General features: G+C 44.6%; 1 protein-coding gene across 1 annotated transcript in view; it reads right to left on the bottom strand.

The window, feature by feature from the left end:
- Positions 1-21658, bottom strand: part of sh3yl1 (SH3 and SYLF domain containing 1) — a gene marked incomplete at both ends in the record, with an annotated part of 117167 nt that overhangs the window by 82669 nt on the left and 12840 nt on the right. The window contains 4 exons of the mRNA XM_080720143.1: positions 14177-14280; positions 14507-14516; positions 16273-16353; positions 16653-16706. Coding sequence (XP_080576269.1) covers positions 14177-14280; positions 14507-14516; positions 16273-16353; positions 16653-16706 — 249 coding nt within the window. The remainder of the gene's footprint in view (positions 1-14176; positions 14281-14506; positions 14517-16272; positions 16354-16652; positions 16707-21658) is intronic.

Consider the following 21658-nt stretch of genomic DNA (forward strand, 5'->3'; position numbering starts at 1 on the left):
GTGGTCTGCTCTTTTTTTCCTCCACACCCAACCTTTGCTGAAAGTAGCCGATCTACAAGCTCTCAACGCCTCGCGCTGCGAGGCGCTTAGAGCTTGTAGATCAGCTATTTTAGGCCAAAGTTCTCCTCAGAATAGGGATGCGAGGGTTCAAGTTGTTAATCTAAAATAATTATCCTATCACACAAAGATTTGATGGACCCCACGTAGTAACCCTGAGGACCCCGTAGGGATCCCGGACCCCCTGTTGATGACCCCTGCAGTACATGGTAAATGGTGCATTTATATAGCCTTAATTATCCAAGGCGCTTATAGATTGTGCACTATCACCCATTCACACACACATTCATACACGTGTGTGTGTGTGTGTGTGTGTGTGTGTGTGTGTGTGTGTGTGTGTGTGTGTGTGTGTGGTTTTTACACCCAGTCAACTCCTGTGACAGCACTATGTATTCACGCCTCACATGCACAGGCGCACACGCACACACACACACGCGCACACGCACACACACACACACACACACACACACACACACACACACACACACACACACACACACACACACACACACACACTTACTCTCTCTCTCTCTCACCGTTCACTTGACAGCACATGAAAGAGTGAGGTGGTGAACTATCTTATAACACCATAACACCCCACTCAACATGAAATAACGTGCAGCGTGCATGCGCGCATGCGTGTGTGTGTGTGTGTGTGTGTGTGTGTGTGTGTGTGTGTGTGTGTGTGTGTGTGTGTGTGTGTGTGTGTGCGTGCAGCGTGCATGCGCGCATGCGTGTGTGTGTGTGTGTGTGTGTGTGTGTGTGTGTGTGTGTGTGTGTGTGTGTGTGTGTGTGTGCGTGCAGCGTGCATGCGCGCATGCGTGTGTTTGTGTGTAATCTTATACAGCAGCCAATCACTCAAGTCATTACAAACATTTATTAACACATAATCGGTACTTAGAGTTTAGATACACATTGCACACAGGCAGGCAGGCAGGGCATAACATATTTATCGCTGTGTGTAAAGAGACAATCCACGTTCACCATAGCTGAGCCGTAAAAATATATCTACCGTCGGGTGGAAACCCCGTACGTCCAAAACTGTTACTATTTAGGATTTCAAATTCAAAAGCATTAAAAAATAGCACATCTACAAGCCTGCGCCGATTTGCGTCACTTTTCGTGTCACTTTTCGAGCTTGTAGATCTGCTACTTTTGATGCCCGACAACAACAATATGCTATTAAGACGCCTCAGGGCAACAAGCGAGGTCACGCCATGTCTTGGCCATCTGGCCAGTGATGTATATCGGACCAGTTATACCCATATAAGGAGACCCCTGGTACCCATATGCTGTGAGAGCCCAAACATGCTTACTCAGTTATTTGTTATGTATAAATCGTATGGTGTCTATCACATCTGACCTCATACATACAATCGCTTTTATGCCCATACATGGAGATCCCTGTCTGAACCAGCCACACAGATATGGGCTCTCTTCCTCCAAATATGGGCATTCCCATATGAAGTCCTGTTAGATATGGGCTTAATATTGATGACATCAGGGATCTCCATATATGGGCATAAAAGGGATTGTTAGAGTTGTTCCCATGACATCACAGTGATGTCAAAGCGTGAGGTCAGAGCGGCAAACCCATAGACGACACCTGACACTGTGCTTCCCCTGACACATCACTGTGACATGCGGCTCCGGAGTCTGCCGCTGAAGAAAGCGAAGACTCTGAGCTGGGGGCCACGCTGCGGACCCCATCTGTGATGTCACAGTGATGTGTCAGGGGCAGGGCCGGATCTACAATATGGGCACTTTGGGCACGTGCCCAGGGGCCCTTGGCATCAGGGGGCCCTCCAGGGTGACAAAAAAATAAATAAAGAAATAAAGAATAAAATAAAAAAAGTCGGGGAAGAAAAAAGAAAGAAAACCCCCAGCCATTTAGTTATTATCTAATCCGAATGAAATACATTAAATGATGCCCCCAACCCCCCGATTTTGTGTGCTTTATTGTTGTTGAGAATGCTGCTGCTAGTGCGATTGTGTATAGTACAATGTGCCACCAGCGCTCAGCTGCTCGCTGCCTACCTGGCAGCGCACAATGAGCGCTGCAGCAGCATTTTTGGGGGAAGGATATGGCTTGTTTTGACCATGTAGTAGTACTTATAACGCTACTTTTTAAAATGCTGAAAACAGATAGTCTGGAGCCCTGTAGCGCGTACGTAGAGGGGGGCCCTTGGAGCTTCAGTGTCCAGGGGCCCTCAGAGGTGTTAATCCTGGCCTGGTCGGTCAGGGGAACCACAGTGTCAGGCGTTATAGACAGAGATACGGACAAGCTGTGACCGTTCACATACTAAACCGCGACCTATGGTCGCAATCATTATTATTGTGGAAGCCAGAGGCAACACACTATATATCGTTCTCGGTCTGAGGATTATTTTGCCAGCAAAGTGAAGCTTCTTTTTGTTAAGCTTTTGTTAAGCTAACAGTAAAGTGAAGCTGTTGGTCATGCTTCACATGACATCACAATAGGCTATACAATATACAGTAAACTAGCCCTTGCAGGGGTGTTGCACACTAGTATATCGTCACTGTCGGGCAGAAACCTCGTATCTCCAAGTTTCAAATTTGTAAATTTTTTCGCAAAGCAAAGCCCTGCTTCATCATACAAGGCCGTCGCACAAAAGTAGTAAAAACAGCAGATCTACAAGCACACAACGACTCGTGGTGCGAGGCGTTGTGTGCTTGTAGATCGGCTGTTTTCACTAGTTTAAATCAGTTTTTAAATGATAAATACAAAACAAACGGTTTTGGACATACGTGGTTTCCACCCGACAACAACGATATGAGGGATTGAATGTAGGAAAGCCCAGACATATCAGTGATGTCATCTCCAAATTTAGGAGAGAGAGAGAGAGAGAGAGAGAGAGAGAGAGAGAGAGAGAGAGAGAGAGAGAGAGAGAGAGCATGAGTACACTCTGATCTATGCTCTCTCGCCCGTCCCATACTAAAAAGGTAAAGTCTGCTCATGTAGCTGTAATTGAATCCAAGGATTTGATGTCTCTCTCTCTCTCTTTCTCTCTCTCTCTCTCTCTCTTTTTCTCTCTCTCTCTCTCTCTCTCTCTCTTTCTCAGGAATGTAGGTCCACAGCTCAGAGTTCTTCACACACTTTGCGTGTCAGTAAACACTGTCTTTCTGTTTTATCATCCTTTATGCTGCGTCTACTTGTCTGTACACCGAGTATATACTACTGTAGAGGAGAGGGGAGGGGAGGGAGGAGAGGAGAGAAGAGTGGCCTGCATGTAAGGCATAGTCGATGAGATGGTCCCCTTGTCGACAATGATTTGTAGGCTATACTGTATGTTTGTCCATTACATATCTGTAGCTGTCATACCAGTAAACACAACATTAATTATTGAATATACATAAATAAATAAATCATCATCATCATCATCATTATAAAAGGTAATATGAAGATACAAATGTGTTCCTGATGTTGATGATAACAAGTCATATCTGGCTATCGGGGTGGGTGGGAGTTTTGCAGAAACCAAAAAGTAGACTATAGAAGACACATGATGATGTGAATTCAGACGGTCTGTATAAGACACGCTGCACTCTTATGATTGTCCTGGGAACAAAAATATGTGTTAAGAAGTCCGCAGCCTCAATTTAGGGTGTCCTTGACATTAAAGTCCAGCTCAGTGGGCTTGTGGTTAGAGTGTCCCCTCTGAGACTGCGAGGTCGGGGTTCAAACCCTGGCCGGGTCATACCAAAGACTCTGAACAAATAGTACCCAGTGCCTTGGCCTCCCTGCTTGGCACTCAGCATCAGAGGTTGGATTTGGGGTAAGTCCCTGTGACATACTAATGTCATGTCCAAGGGGTGTACAGTACTTGTACGTCAAGCTGCTTCACGCTACAGAATCAGGAGATAGGCTCCTGCCCAATGGGCCTCACGGCTCGGCAAACCGTACTTGACGTGAAAGTGACTGGACAGCTGGTAGGTATATTTTTTTGGTTATATTTCAGTGTGTTATATATGTAGAGTGGCCACATTGTCCCAAACAAAGCGTCAATCTGCCAAGGTGCAAATGTTCAATAAGGTTGTTCTTTATTGATACATAATCTTGTGTACAGGAACATAAGAGTAAAAAAATAGTTTGCTCTGGATCATCACAACATCGTAGCAGCATCAATAATAATAATAATAATAATAGTAAACATATATACAGCAACAGTTAAAATAAACATGATTCGTCCCCACTTCAGAGTGAATATCTGCGCTCAGTCATTTCTCATATTAATATGTAGCTTTTAAATATGCACTTTGTAATAACACGTTTTATATTATGTTACGTTTATTGACCGCTTTAACAATTGAAAAATAGCAGATGTACAAGCTCACAGCGCGGCACCGAGTGCCGCGCTGCGAGCTTGTAGATCTGCTATTTTTGAAAAAATCATGATATTTCTTTGCAAGTATTTGAATATATCTATTTAAAAGCGAACATTTGTAACTCAAATATTTGCTTCTGGGTGGTCCCTGGAACAACATATTTTGAGATGGGGGTCCGCGGCCAAATACTTGTAATTTTGGGGGTCCTTGACATGAAAAGGTTTGAGAACAACAGGATTTAGAAGAAGGATTTAGAAGTCGGGTCAAAGATCGGGTCAAAGATATTCAAAGACTTGCACACATTTTGACGGTTTTTCAAAAATAGCAGATCTACAAGCTTGCAGCGCGGCACTCGGTGCCGCGCTGTGAGCTTGTATATCTGCTATTTTTCAATAGTTAAAGCATAAAATAATGGTTAAAGTGGTTCAAATCTAACGCGACTCGGGCGCGTTCCAGGTATTTGAGAGTTTAATAGTGTGTTGTACACACACAGAGGCCAAAGGGAATCCCAATACAAATGCACAGGTGCAGAACAAACGATACACTGCAGATGGAAGGAAAGCGTGTCAGCTGTGTCTTCACGTTTATAAAGTGACATTTTAACACTTCCCGTGCCTGGACTTTTATGATTTGGGTATAAAACATCTGCCTAAAGGCTCTAACAGAGTCCAGGGTGAAGAGCTATTCACTTCACCGCGTTGTAGTTTCCTAGCTATCACCTAGGCTTTGTTATACATTTTTAGGTGATAGCTAGAAAACTACACCGCGGTGAAGTGGATAGCTCTTCACCCTGGACTCTGATAGAGCCTTTAGACGCTTCTATTTGAGCTTCTGAACTGTTCACAGCCCTCCTCTGAGACACAGAGTGAGTAGACAGGTTTCTGAACTGTCCACAGCCGTCCTCTGAGACACAGAGTGAGTAGACAGGTTTCTGAACTGTCCACAGCCCTCCTCTGAGACACAGAGTGAGTAGACAGGTTTCTGAACTGTCCACAGCCCTCCTCTGAGACACAGAGTGAGTAGACAGGTTTCTGAACTGTCCACAGCCCTCCTCTGAGACACAGAGCGAGTAGACAGGTTTCTGAACTGTCCACAGCCGTCCTCTGAGACACAGAGTGAGTAGACAGGTTTCTGAACTGTCCACAGCCCTCCTCTGAGACACAGAGTGAGTAGACAGGTTTCTGAACTGTCCACAGCCCTCCTCTGAGACACAGAGTGAGTAGACAGGTTTCTGAACTGTCCACAGCCCTCCTCTGAGACACAGAGTGAGTAGACAGGTTTCTGAACTGTCCACAGCCCTCCTCTGAGACACAGAGCGAGTAGACAGGTTTCTGAACTGTCCACAGCCCTCCTCTGAGACACAGAGTGAGTCGACAGGTTTCTGAACTGTCCACAGCCCTCCTCTGAGACACAGAGTGAGTAGACAGGTTTCTGAACTGTCCACAGCCCTCCTCTGAGACACAGAGTGAGTCGACAGGTTTCTGAACTGTCCACAGCCCTCCTCTGAGACACAGAGCGAGTCGACAGGTTTCTGAACTGTCCACAGCCCTCCTCTGAGACACAGAGTGAGTAGACAGGTTTCTGAACTGTCCACAGCCCTCCTCTGAGACACAGAGTGAGTCGACAGGTTTCTGAACTGTCCACAGCCCTCCTCTGAGACACAGAGTGAGTAGACAGGTTTCTGAACTGTCCACAGCCCTCCTCTGAGACACAGAGTGAGTAGACAGGTTTCTGAACTGTCCACAGCCCTCCTCTGAGACACAGAGTGAGTCGACAGGTTTCTGAACTGTCCACAGCCCTCCTCTGAGACACAGAGTGAGTAGACAGGTTTCTGAACTGTCCACAGCCCTCCTCTGAGACACAGAGTGAGTAGACAGGTTTCTGAACTGTCCACAGCCCTCCTCTGAGACACAGAGTGAGTGGACAGGTTTCTGAACTGTCCACAGCCCTCCTCTGAGACACAGAGTGAGTAGACAGCCATATAAAGAGCATTAGTGAATTATGTGAAGATAGCGTTGCAAATGGGACATGCTCCTTCCGAAACTTCCAAGGAGTTTTATTGAAGTTATCCTGGAGTACCTTTTGCACTTTGTTTTCCTACAAAAAAGAAAATAACTTAAACTCTCACGTTGTTCACGTCAAAAAGCCATTTGCAGAGACTAGAGAGTGAACAGGAACATTGCGATGCAGCGTACATAGATTAGAATGAGCTGTCAACTCAGCACACCAGCAAACTGTTATGCCAAGTCTTTGTACACTGAGACACGCGCACATGCACACACACGCACGCACGCACGCGCGCACGCGCGCACGCACGCACGCACGCACACACACACACACACACACACGTTCCCAGTCGTTTTGAGAAGCGTCTTCTCGGTTGACTCAGCGTCCCGACACTGCATCTTGGCATACAGTGGCGCGAGCGAGAGTACAAACAAAAAGCTCATTAAAAGACGTGTTTCAATCAGACTGTCCCGGCCATATTCATTCTCTCTTTCTCTCTCTCTCTCTCTCCATCTATTTGAGCGTGTTTTTGCAGCTGTGCCCGCCATCCCAAAATATTAGTTTTGCCAGTGGAGATGCTTTGTGCCTGCTCCTGGAATACAGCTATTCAGATTGTCAGAAGTTGCATGAACCCTGGAAAGCATTATTATGCATTATTACTTTTATTTTATGCTTTAACTTAAAAAAAAAAAAAAATGCAGATATACAATAAAAAAAATATACATTATACAACCAGATTGTATATTTCGTCACTGTCTGGCCAAAACCTCAATTTTTTAGGTTTTTATTTTTTGGCATACATCTGAGTGTTGGTTAAAATAATATTGAACCAATGGAAAGTAGTATAAAGTCCTTCGGTCAAAACCTCCAAACTCCACTTAGGCTCATTTTCACGAAGAAAGAATCACGTCAATTTGTGCAATTCTTTGTATATTTTTGACCCAATTCTTTAAATGTCTTCTAAATCCTTCATCTAAATTCTCTAAATTGGTTCTCAAACTTTTTCATGTCATGGACCCCCAAAATTACATGTATTTGGCCGCAGACCCCCCCATCTCAAAATATGTTGTTCCAGGGACCCCCCCCCCAGCAAATATTTGAGTTACAAATGTTTGATATATTCATTTTGATAGTCACAATCTCTCAAAAATAGCAAGATCTACAAGCTCACAGCGTGGCACCTATTTTTGAATAGTTAAAGCATAAAATAATGGTTAAAGTGGTTCCAGGTGTTAATAGTGAAGGACATTAGATGTTCCAATGGCCTAGTAGTGGACGGAACAACTCAGTAGCTTATCTAGCTCACTTTCTCCCTCCTGCACACTTCATATGTATGTGTTTAATCAACATTCCATGTTCATACTGTATGTACAGCATATGTTTATGAAACATTCCATGTTCATACTGTATGTACAGAATATGTTTAATCGACATTCCATGTTCATACTGTATGTACAGAATATGTTTAATCAACATTCCATGTTCATACTGTATGCACAGCATATGTTTATGAAACATTCCATGTTCAAACCCAATTATACTAATGAAGGCTCTGTTCCATTTGGTTCTCAAACCTTTCGGACACATAACTCGGAGAGGGTACAAATGGAACCAAATGGACCGTTGCGGTGCCATTTGTACACTCTCAAGAGCTACACTCCCACACTGGAACCCCCTCATGGAACCACGAGGGTCCCTGGACCACACGTTGAGACCCACTGGTGAAGTAGAGTGTTTCCAGTGAGCCAACATGACACAATATCAGCACCCTGACTCTGTTTGAGCAATGGAACAGAGCCTTCATTAGTATCATTGGTTACACTGACTCTGTTTGAGCAGAATGGAACAGAGCCTTCATTAGTATCATTGGTTACACTGACTCTGTTTGAGCAGAATGGAACAGAGCCTTTATTAGCATCATTGGTAACACTGACTCTGTTTGAGCAGAATGGAACAGAGCCTTTATTAGCATCATTGGTAACACTGACTCTGTTTGAGCAGAATGGAACAGAGCGTTCATTAGTATCATTGGTAACACTGACTCCGTTTGAGCAGAATGGAACAGAGCCTTCATTAGTATCATCATTGGTAACATTGGCTCCGTTTGACCAGAATGGAACAGAGCCTTCATTAGTATCATTGGTAGCACTGACTCTGTTTGACCAGAAGGAAGCAATCCCAATTTATTTCCAACATGGCTGACGTGAAAAAGAGCCTATTGTGTGAAGAGAGAGAGAGAGAGAAAAAAAAGGGGGGGGGGGACAAAAACATAACGACTGATGGACACATTACTTGCGTCATCGCTTGAAGAAAGTTGAAGCCGGCTCAACTCTTGTTTTCGCAGCGCGCCGCGCTCGTCACGCGGTGACAAGCGTCACGCTTGGCGCTCTGTGTATAGCTTCATGTCACTGTGACTTCCACTGTAAAAGCACTCTGTCACCCTGTCACTGCCAGTGTCAACAGCTCAAGGCTGCCAGCGTGCCACACATTCCTGAGCCGTTAGCACATTGTGATGTGGCTCTGTGCCCGTCACATGTGTCCTCCTCTGCCGTCTCTTTCCCCACAGACATGACCGTATGGCAGGCGGAGGAAGGAGCATCTGGCCGCTGCTGATTCGTGCATTTGCGTTAAAAAAATTAAAACGGTCGAAGTTGAAGTGTTGACGTTGTAATCGGTCGGGGTAGCTTACCGTAACTTCACTGTGTGCAGTTGGGGACTGTGTTTTATAGCTGTCTTTATAAATATCACTACATAAGTAAGATCTGTCGGTAGAGCTCTCACCCTTTGGACCAACACGGTCATGGGTTCGATCCCGGGCAACGCTACCTCAGCGTTAGAGTAGCACGGCTCGGATGCGGCGTGTCGCGCGGCAAGTACTAGGAGCTGATGGTACAGTAGGTGCGGCGCTACACCTCAGCAATCCATCTTCCAGGAGTCTAGCGTATTTCAACGGGGATAGACTCCCACATTATTGGCTGATACTGACAATAAGCCTCTCACGTCCTACTTTAGATACTTTAGTCCTACCAGATGTCTAATTTAGGCCAGGTATTCTGTATCATAACATATGTCAAACCAAACTGCTTGAAAATGGGTTGAGAATTCAGCTTGTTACCGCTTCAATAGACATACAGTATATGTTACACAGCATGCATGAGGAGGCGTAGCTCGGCCGTACCAATATCGACGCAACGCTCCAACGAACAACATCATACAATGTGTTTTCTAACCATATATGCCACATCTATCTATCTATACCTTTCCCTGCCTCACGTGTGCTTCTCTGGCTTCCATCAGGCGTGAAGGTGTGAAGGTGTGAAGGTACAGAACTTGTGACCGTAGACATTTGTCCACCGGTAGAGTTTTAGCGGTATCATTTCTACCATAGTAGCTCTCCCTTCAGTATGTCTGTCAGACCAAAGCCAATGGACAGGAGAGGAGACAGCTGATTTCACCATCAGAGCGACATCCGCGTTGACATAGAGGAGAGTGACACTGTAAATGTTGATTTTGTGGACATACGGCATCACTTTCTGAGAATGTTTTTCTCCACAATCAGTGCTCGCCACAAGTCCATCCACTGGCAGTTTAAGCAGCCTAAATACACCTTTTCGTACTTGAGAACTCTGCAATAAAGGAGGTGCAACTTCTGTACAGAAAGATTACTTTTAGTATACGTATATCGTTATACTGTATATACCGTTACGGCGATATAAAATTAAATAGTACACAGAGGTCCGTGGTAGAAGAGTTAGACCATATTGCACAGATCAAGCCACCAAACTTACCCTTTAGTCAGCGCACAGAGTAAAAGGGATTCTTTTTTTCAGTAGAGTTCAGAGGAGTTTAGCAGAGCTTATCGTGTCAGGTAGAATTGGAGGGAAAAGGAGCATTTTGGTAGAACCTGGTTGGATCAGTACATTAGATGTCTCCCACATGGGACACCCGGTTTTTAATCCATTGGGGGTTAGTCCGGAACCAGGAGTGAAGCCATTGTCTCGTCCTAATGTCTCCTCCTAAAGGTATTCCAAGTCTTTCCCCACATGTTGTCCTGTCTTAATGTCTCCTTAAGTGTCTCCTCCAAGTGTCTCGTCCTAATGTGTCCTCCAAGTGTCTCCTACTCCTACTAGTGTCCCTGCTGTCTCCTCCATGTCCTGGTCTGTCCTGGTGTCTGCTGGCTGTGTCTTCTCCTGGTTTGTGTGTATGAACATCTGCCAGGTACCAAGGCACGTCTCTCTGTCAGTACACCTGGAGAGAGAGAGAGAGAGAGAGAGAGAGAGAGAGAGAGACAGAGAGAGAGAGAGAGAGAGAGAGAGAGAGAGAGTTAGGTAAAGTAAAGTGCAGATGTTAAAGAGCGGATAGGAGCTTAGGAGCTTAAGAGCTCGCCCGGAGCTGTTAATTGACCCCTTTGAACTTCAAAGGGGTTGTGCACTGAGTTGATTGATAGGGCCATATACATGTCAAATGCGTTCTGTGCTCATTGGTGATCTCTCTAATCAATGAATGTGTCAAAGACAGCGATCAATTTGATAGCTGCCAAAGGTACTGAAAGAGAGTTCAGTGGGCATTTTAGGGGAGAAGGTGTGAAGTAAGACATACAATCTGGGTGGAAACAATCTGCCAATAAGCCAACCGATCCTAAGTATTTCCTTTTAGGTTTCTACAGTGGGTTTTTAAAGTTTTCATAAGACAAAGAAGCAAAGGCCAGACCCAAACTAGTTGCAAATAATGTTTTCCATAGGTTGGTTGGTAATGACGTGAATTATGATTGGCTGGGACGGGGGTAAGGGAGCGCTCACTTTCTTCGTGGGATGAATGATTCTGCTCACCACTTGAGGCTCGCAAGCCTCGAGTGGTGAGCGGGACGAGGCCTTGTCGAGGTAACAAAAACAAGCACTCTTCTCGAACCAACCATCTTATAGGGACAAAATATGTAACCTTCAGTATCAGCCTGCTACCTCCAGGCCTCAGACTCTAGTAGCAGCCAGCTCCTACCAGGCTTCCCGCTCCAGGCATGGGAGCAGGGTGTAAGTGGTATAATCGTCAGTCAAATCAAATCAAAATAAATCCCTATACTCAACCGTTACGAGAGGGTTTAGCTCGCTCTTAAACAGTCCTCCTCCCCCTCCGCTTTAAGTTCCCCGTGTAAGCCTTCCCTTTAAGATCATGTTGAACATAATGTACACTGACATTAAATCATGCGCTCAGAAAGATGCTGGCACACAAAGTAGTAGTTCCTGGACCTTTTAGCCTAAGACCCAGAAGAGAAATGTAACGTCTCCCCCGGGACCCAAACTTGTGAAAACAGCCAATCTACAAGCTCACAACACGTCGCATCTTGTAGATCGTCTACTTCTAAGTGTTTTTACTCTCTTATAGAGGGTATCATCGTACCCGGAAGTTATGCAGGAACGCCTAATGAGTGGCACAAAACAGAGTCAGTCAGAGTCATTTCTGTTAAAGGGGTAATTTTATGGAACAAATTAAGAGATGAATTAAAACAAAGTACATCATGGAATAATTGCAAGCAGATGTTCAAAATGGACACAATAAATATATATAGGGTAGAATAGCTGTACAGCATATTTGGTTAAGATCTGAATTCTGAATATCATTTGAGTATATGCTAGACTTGATTGACTGTTTATTTGTTTTTATATAAGGTGAATAACAATGGGGCAGAAGCCTTAATATGTAACTGATGATTGTTCTTTAAGTAAATCATGATGGGGGTAGGACTTGATAAGTTTTTCAAACATCTTCCTACTCCTTTTTCGAACATGAACTATAATTTAAGGATGTTTTCAATATAATTTTGTTGCAGTTTTTTTTTTTTTATCTTCCTTTTATTTCCTTTGTCTTTTTTTACTAATTTTAAATGTTTGAAATAAAGAAATAAATGAAATGAGGAGTGAGGAGTAGTTAGGAAGAGTTTCCCAACGAGCGCTTGATTGGCATGTGATGGCTTGAGTGGCGTATGATGCATACCTTCTATTAATGGATTTAAAAAAAAGATTTTTTGGGGAAATCTTTTGAGACAGGAAAATAAATAATCAAGGGGTATTTACTTGTGACCCATAAATATTGGTCCGCGACCCACTGTTTGGGAAACAGTGGTGTAAAGTAACTAGTAAGTACATTTACTCAAGTACTGTACATCAAGGACAACTCCAGACTGGAACGCAGTCAGCCTGCTATTTGTAAACAAAGCAACATCTTTATGCTATTCATAGATTACAGGGGGCTCGTTTTCAACCAAGGCATGGCGATGTATTTAATGTCAACTAATAATACCTTCATGAAAACGTAAATATAATAATAAACGCGATAGGCTTATGGGCTCCACTCTATGCTATGAGGACTGCTGGGTTCTGCTGGGGAAACTGGACAACAGGAGCATTTCTGCCTAATAGACCAAAATGACCGTCCATGGGGACAGTCTTTTTGGATCAATATAAATAAGAAACACAGCATAAAAGTTTGAGGCACTTTTACTTTACTTCTAATTTCTAATTTTAAGTACTTCCACTCCACTACATCTCAGAGGCAAATGTTATACTTTTATTCAAACTACAACAATTTGAAAACTTTAGTACAAGTTATTTTGTATATCTTTTATTAAAAAAAAACAAATCATCCCTATTTAAACTTTGGTTATTTCAAAGAGCCTGTAGATGGGATATTTTCAAAAGATTGTATTTAATATGGATCTGTTTTATCCCACCCTGCTATTGGTCACACTGAATGCGTGCATGTCCTTTGAGGATAACATTACAATTGGTCACAATTAAATTCAAAAGGTTTTCTGGCATTCCTATTTTGGGTAAATCTTTTTCAAAGACTACTCCGTTACCAGGGATGTGTGTACTTAATCTAAGTGCAACATTAAACTTGGGACCATAATGCCACTACAGATCCCATAGCCTTTGGGGAAAGAAACGCTAATAAACAGCTAGAATGTGGGAAAAGTTCGACGCTGGCAACATAACTCGACATAAATCAAAGTTACTCATAACTTTGCACCACTGAACCAGCTCTCTCTCTGTTGGGGTGTTGAGTGCAGTTGTGTGTGTGTGTTTAGCCCTGAGCCCAGCTAAAGCATTCTACTTTATAGAGGAGACTACAATTAGACAATAGTAAACACCTGCTGATCAATTAAACCGGCCACCCACAGCAGTCTGAACTGAGTGAGAGTTCACAGAGATGACAGCAAACAGCTTCAGTTTGGGGGAAAGAGGGGAAAAGACACTCAGTTTCCCCAATCATATGACAATGTACTGTACATGTGCAGGTTCACATCTATAGGTCCACTCACTGAGGAGAACAATTGACAAGGACAGACAGACAGACAGACAGACAGACAGACAGACAGACAGACAGACCTTGGTGTCTCTGTGTTGGACAGACTGTGTTCTACAGACAGACAGGAAGGAAGGACAAAGGTATTCTAATTTTTAGTAGGATAGTAGGGTTTTCCACATTTATATATATTTTTATATATATCCATACATGGAGTCCGCAAGGTCAGATGGAGAGGTACAGACCAGCTCCATGGTGATGATCCAGTCGTCTCCATGTATGGATATCCAGGGTTTGATGAGGTCAGTGCCATATATGGATATCCAGGTGATGATAGTCAGCAGTCTTGACAGTAAACAATGTGATGTCAGAACAGATCAGCTATAGACATTGAGGCGTTACAGCGTTTTCACCTACGGTGGCAATAAACCTGGACAGATGTGAACGGTCCATCAGATGTTCCTACCTTCTATGGTTGCATCCATCCAGGTGTTCAGTGGTGAGTCTATCCCTCGGTGCACCTGGGGCTCCCTGCTAGCCTGGTGAGCAGCACCGCACACCTCCTGTAGACTGGAAAATACACAATAATTACAACACACCTCCTGTAGACTGGAAAAATACACAATAATTACAACACACCTCCTGTAGACTGGGAAAATACACAATAATTACAACACACCTCCTGTAGACTGGAAAATACACAATAAATACAACACACCTCCTGTAGACTGGAAAATACACAATAATTACAACACACCTCCTGTAGACTGGAAAATACACAATAATTACAACACACCTCCTGTAGACTGGAAAAATACACAATAATTACAACACACCTCCTGTAGACTGGAAAAATACACAATAATTACAACACACCTCCTGTAGACTGGAAAATACACAATCATTACTACACACCTCCTGTAGACTGGAAAATACACAATAATTACAACAAACCGCCTGTAGACTGGAAAATACACAACAATTACAACACACCTCCTGTAGACTGTAAAATACACAATAATTACAACACACCTCCTGTAGACTGTAAAATACACAATAATTACAACACACCGCCTGTAGACTGGAAAATACACAATAATTACAACACACCTCCTGTAGACTGGAAAATACACAATAATATAATAATATAACACGACTCCTGAAAAGCATTACACCGAATTTAATCTGCACGTCGGAAAGTCGCAACTCACCGAACAAAAGTTTGGTTTTGGAGATACTATGGACAGGTCCTGCAACGGGCCGGGTACCCGCGGAGACCAGGCGGGGACCCATGTTTGACGGGCTAAAACGGGCGGAAAATGTACTTTTATAAGTTTGCGGGTGCAGGGACGGGCTGTACGGGACTAAACGCGGGCGTGAGACATTTTATTGTGAAAATCAGAGAGCGCTGTTTGTCCCAAACAACGTCACCTCACAGGAGCGCACACAGTGTGCAGCAGGACACACACAACACACAACCACAGCATGCATACAAACAAAGTAACACAGAATTTCTTCACTGTTCTCATCATAGCAAGGGTGGTTTAAAAGGCTATCTTTAGAATTAAGAGTGGTAGCCGACCTGGTCGTTTAAGTAAATATATTGCATCGCAAACACTGAGGACGGTGTGTAGTGACGGTCGAGTGCGATGCCATTTGAAAGCACGCGCGCATGTCTGTAGGCTATTTAATCTACTGCACGTAATCGAGGGTAGCCAGGTGGGCAACAGTTATGTTTTTTGATGGGCGGGGCAGGTCTGATTTAGGCTTAGGACAATAACTAATAATCTTTTTTTTTTTTTTGTTATGTTATGCCCAGTCACTGTCATACTGCATGTTTAAAAGATAAGCCAGCAGTGCCCTCCCTGCACACTGCCACTAACACGGTCAAGAGTGAATTTTAATTGTAGGCTTACAATAACACTTCGCTATTGACCGTGCACGTGTCAGTGAATGTTTTATTATTGATATTGTCTACTAGTTTTTGTCTACGCACACATGCTTTAAACCTTTTAATCTTGGAGCGAGAAAGTTTTTTCTACACTAAGGCGACCGCGTTTAAAATAGGAACTGAATACACTAAATGTCAATTTGTGGCAACTGTGGTAGTGGATGGAGAGAGAAGATGTTTAGTCTTTTAAAAGTTATTGTTATCACTTGCTTTGTCAATGTAAACCTGCTATGTTTTCCCGTGCCAATGAAGCTTCTTTGAATTGCATTGTAATTAGCTTCAACTTTAGCTTCTTCATAGTTTAACAGAAGCTGGACACAGTGAAGCCAGTAGAGTAGAGCTGCTACCTGCTACCATGTGTTGGGAAAACGCACCATTAGTTCACACACTCAAACGCACACACAGCGCTACACAGCTTATCTCTTATCTTAGGGATCATGTCAGAACATACTCTCTCTCCTGTGATCATAAATCATGCATGCACATTGACGGCGGTGTGTGTGTGTGTGTGTGTGTGTGTGTGTGTGTGTGTGTGTGTGTGTGTGTGTGTGTGTGTGTGTGTGTGTGTGTGGGTGTGCGCGCGTGCGTGTGTGCGTGTGCGTGTTACTTACAGGCAGCATTAGTGCAGTCTCTGGTGTTGTAGTAAAGTTTGTAGAACTGTCTCTTGCACTTTGGATTGAAGGACAGAGGACCTGCAAGAGGACACACACCACACGCACGCACGCGCGCACGCACGCGCACACACACACACACACACACACACACACACACACACACACACACACACACACGCGCACACACACACACACAGAGTTACTGAAGGCCTTTTTATTATTTCCTGCTCTCTTATCTCTCTCTCTCTCTCTCTCTCTCTCTCTCGTTCAATTCAATTCAATTCAATTCAACAGGCTTTATTGGCATGACATTTCACAGGTGTTGCCTGAGCACAATTAATTACTGTATAACATTTCTCTTTCTGTGTCTCTCTTACCTGTCAGGTGTTTGAGGAACTTCTCTTTTTGCCGCATGTCTCTGGCACTCACATCTGCAACACAACACCATATCAGTTACAGTAATGGCTCACTAATAATGATCATTACTTTCTCACACACCGATGGTAGAGAAAACCATGCAAGGCTCCAACCTGCTCATCAGGAGCAACTAGGGGTCTTGCTCAAGGACACTTCCACACTTAAGGTCTTTGCACACTGCTGCGTTTTTCGGGCCGAATATCGGAGTGAATTTCGGAGTGTGTGGATAAAAAAATCAACCTCACGTTATGTCAATCACGTTTGCACACTGCCGCCCGTTTCTTATTTATTTTCGGACCAGGGTTGATTTTTTTCCGATTTTCGCAGCTGTCGCACTGAGTCCCTTGCTCTCTCTCTCTTTCCTCTCTCTCTCCCTGGCTTTCGGATTTCCAAAACGCAACGAAAACATGCAGTGCAGTGTGCAACCACCTTAACACTGGGGGAGCCCGGGTTCATACCGGGAACCTTCCGTTGCCACTAATGCTCATGATAAAATGGTACCGTCTGGTACCAAATGGTACCCGCCTTATCGTGAGCATCAGTGAGGACCAATCATACGAAGGTGGGTTGAAGAGTGGTCCTTCAACTCACTGACTGCCAGGACTGTTTTTCGAAAAATTGCAGATCTACAAGCTCACAGCGCAGCACAGAGTGCCGCGCTGCGAGCTTCTAGATCTGCTATTTTTGACAATTTAAAAAAAAATTTGTGCAAGTCTTTGAATATTTTTTACCCGATTCTATAAGTGTCTTCTAAATCCTTCTTCCGAATCAGTGGTTCTCAAACTTTTTCATGTCAAAGACCCCCAAAATTTCATGTATTTGGCCGTGGACTCCCATCTCAAAATAAGTTGTTCCAGGGACCACCCAGAAGCAAATATTTGAGTTACAAATGTTTGCTTTTAAAAAAGATATATTCGAAGACTTTAAAAAAAAAATAGCAGTTCTACAAGCTCGGCGCAGCACTCGGTGCTCACCTCTCATCCTCTTGCTCCTCTTCACCTCCCTCCTGCCCCGGGCGTCCACGGACACCTCCCCCCGCCTCCTCCTCTCCTCCTCCTCCCCCCCGCTGCCCCTCCCCCTCCTAGTCTCCGCCCCCCCGCTCAGGAGGCCGCGCCCCCGCTGAGACTCTGCCAGGGCGTAGGGGGAGGGGCCTCGGGGAGGCGGGGCTCCTTGCAGGGGCGGAATCAGCAACCACAGGAGGAGGAGCAAGAAGAGCGGGCACATCACTGAGGAGAGAGAGAGAGAGAGACTTTTATTAAAACCATATCTTTCCAATTCAGCTCATCTTATTACAGAAATCAAATCATCCCAAGATCATCAAGTACACAAACCCCAAAACATAAAATTCATCCATGACCTTCCATTAGAAGCAAAGAACAAGCTATCCCTCTTCCTGTAATAAGCACAACTGCCCCCTCAACTTATGGTCAACCCAGGACAAACTGACTCTATGAGAGCCAAACCAGGACAAACTGACTCTATGGGAGCCTACCCAGGACAAACTGACTCTATGAGAGCCAAACCAGGACAAACTGACACTATGGGAGCCAACCCAGGACAAACTGACTCTATGAGAGCCAACCCAGGACAAACTGACTCTATGGGAGCCAACCCAGGACAAACTGACTCTATGAGAGCCAAACCAGGACAAACTGACACTATGGGAGCCAAACCAGGACAAACTGACACTATGGGAGCCAAACCAGGACAAACTGACTCTATGGGAGCCAAACCAGGACAAACTGACACTATGGGAGCCAAACCAGGACAAACTGACTCTATGGGAGCCAAACCAGGACAAACTGACTCTATGGGAGCCAAACCAGGACAAACTGACACTATGGGAGCCAAACCAGGACAAACTGACTCTATGGGAGCCAAACCAGGACAAACTGACACTATGGGAGCCAAACCAGGACAAACTGACTCTATGGGAGCCAAACCAGGACAAACTGACACTATGGGAGCCAAACCAGGACAAACTGACTCTATGGGAGCCAAACCAGGACAAACTGACACTATGGGAGCCAAACCAGGACAAACTGACACTATGGGAGCCAAACCAGGACAAACTGACTCTATGGGAGCCAAACCAGGACAAACTGACACTATGGGAGCTGACACTATGGGAACTAGGGCAAAGCCAGGATGGTAAAGAGGTGCACTACCTATGTAGCCTACAACCACTGTAGTGCGACAGCTTTTAGCTAACGACACTGTAGAGCTCTAGACCCTGATGTTAGATAGGAGAGTGTGGAGGGTTTAGAGCTAACAACACTGTAGAGCTCTAGACCCTGATGTTAGATAGGAGAGTGTGGAGGGTTTAGAGCTCTAGACCCTGATGTTAGATAGGAGAGTGTGGAGGGTTTAGAGCTAACAACACTGTAGAGCTCTAGACCCTGATGTTAGATAGGAGAGTGTTGAGGGTTTAGAGCTAACAACACTGTAGAGCTCTAGACCCTGATGTTAGATAGGAGAGTGTGGAGGGTTTAGAGCTAACAACACTGTAGAGCTCTAGATCCTGATGTTAGATAGGGGAGTGTGGAGGGCAGCGATCCAGGAGTCCTGAGTTGGTGTTAGTTAGACCATTCTCTCTCGCATCGCATCACATTGCATTACAGCAGGTCTTAGCCTGGGCTCCCTATAGGCTAAGTGCACCCAAGGGTGCGGCACCACAGGTGAAATTGTTTGTATTTATTATTTCTCTCTCACCTAGCAACCCAACACAGACAGGAGTCAGGGTGGTCCAAATAATCAGGTCGTAAATTAACATAGATAATGTGTCCAGTGCTGAACGGGGCAGAGCATTGATAGACAGAAGACATTCTTTCTTTCATTCATTCTTTTAGAACTTTAGGCCATTATTCTATTATTGTGCTTTGTCCACACAAAAGAATGAGAGAAGAGAGACAGAGACAGAGAGAGAGAGAGAGAGAGAGAGATAGAGAGAGAGAGAGAGAGAGAAAGAGGGAGAGGGAGGGAGAGAGAGAGAGAGAGAGTGAGAGAAAGGGAGTGAGACAGAGACCATTGCTGTCTCATAAGCTGAGTAGGCGGTGCCCAGGATCAAACCAGAACCTTGTGGTCTAAAAGACTATTTTATTATCATTTGTCTTCATAAAATAAACTTCTCTCTGCCCCTGTGCACAGACACACGCACGCATGCACGCACGCACACACTCACACACACACACACGCACCCACATGTAAACAACACCACATAATTCAACACCCGAAGCCAAAACCATTAACAGTAGCAGCAGTAGCAGCAGCAGCAGCAGCAGCAGCAGCAGCCTGCTCCAACACAGCTAACAGAGACACAGAGACAGTCATCTCTCAGCACCTCTCTCTGCCCTAAGTGTTGTTGTTGGTAGGCATATACACAGAAGCACCCGAGGAGGAAGTGGACTAAGAAAGGGGAGGAGCAACTTATTAATTGTTATTGATGTTACTAGTGTAGGCTATACGGTGTGTGAGTTACTGCTCACTATCGAGCCCGGTTCTATAGCCGACAGGTAACTGGTTTCCTTCCCCCAAACACGGGCCAGTTGTGTTGCATATCGTTGTACCACGCCGTGAATTAGAACCTCTGTGGATTATAGCAGGGGTTTTCAAAGTGGGTGACGGGGCACCCTGGGGTGCCACGGCGGCAGTCCAGGGGTGCCGCGAGATAATTTGATAATATTTGGAATTTATTTGGACACTTGAACAAATATTTAGTATAATTTTAAACTTGAAGCACAAAGTTATTTTCAGTCAGTTCTAACCAAAATGGCTATTATCTCAACGTTTTCCTCTCAGCATAATCACTAAAATATCGTCACTGTCAGGCAGAAACCTCGTATCTCCAAGTTTCAAATGTGATCGTCTTTTGATAAAGCAAAGCCCTGCTTCATCATACAAGACTGTCGCACAAAACAAGTTAAAACAACCGATCTACAAGCACACAACGCCGTGTGCTTGTAGATCTGCTGCTTTCACTAGTTTAGTACATTTTATAGATGATAAATACAAAACAAACGGTTTTGGACATACAAGGTTTCCACCCGACAACGACGATATGCTATAAATATAAGGTGCTGGGAGTGAAAATTATAATGTAGAGGTGCCTCGGATTAAAACAATATTCATGGGGTGCCCTGAGACAAAAAAGTGTGGGAACCCCAGGATTATAGAGTTTTTAATTCATGAATTTGGTGCATTTGGGTGCAGGGGTAATGCAGAACAAGTCCACCGCAAACCTATGGCAGTGCATCCGGCTTGATGCTCAGACTTGTTCAGATGATGTAGTGAACATCACAACACCAGAGCATCACAAGAATGACTTTCAATAACACTCATAGAACTTATCAACACACAACAGTACAGTAGCTCCTGCAGTTTGGACCGTTTCCCACACTGAGGCAGGCTCACAGGATCACACACACGCACGCACGCACGCACGCACGCACGCACACACACACACACACACACAAACACGCAAGCACACACACCACCACCACCACCACACTACTTGTAGTGTGTTTTTATATAGGTAAACACCACCATGTCTGGCTAACATCTCACAGTGGATGACTTCCCACCAGCTCATTCATTCATTCATTCAGCTAAAGGCTGTTCAAGCCTTCCCTAAAACATCCTGGACGACGCTCCACACATCCGGGACTCTTCTCCCTTCCCTAAAACACCCTGGACAACTCTCCACACGTCCCAGACTCTTCTCCCTTCCCTAAAACACCCTGGACGACGCTCCACGCGTCCCAGACTCTTCCCTAAAACACCCTGGACAACACTCCACGCGTCCCAGACTCTTCCCTAAAACACCCTGGACGACACTCCACACGTCCCAGACTCTTCTCCCTTCCCTAAAACACCCTGGACAACGCTCCACGCGTCCCAGACTCTTCTCCCTTCCCTAAAACACCCTGGACAACGCTCCACGCGTCCCAGACTCTTCTCCCTTCCCTAA

This window comes from Nannobrachium achirus (genome assembly GCF_963921795.1).
Source record: "Nannobrachium achirus genome assembly, chromosome: 24".
Taxonomy (NCBI): domain Eukaryota; kingdom Metazoa; phylum Chordata; class Actinopteri; order Myctophiformes; family Myctophidae; genus Nannobrachium; species Nannobrachium achirus.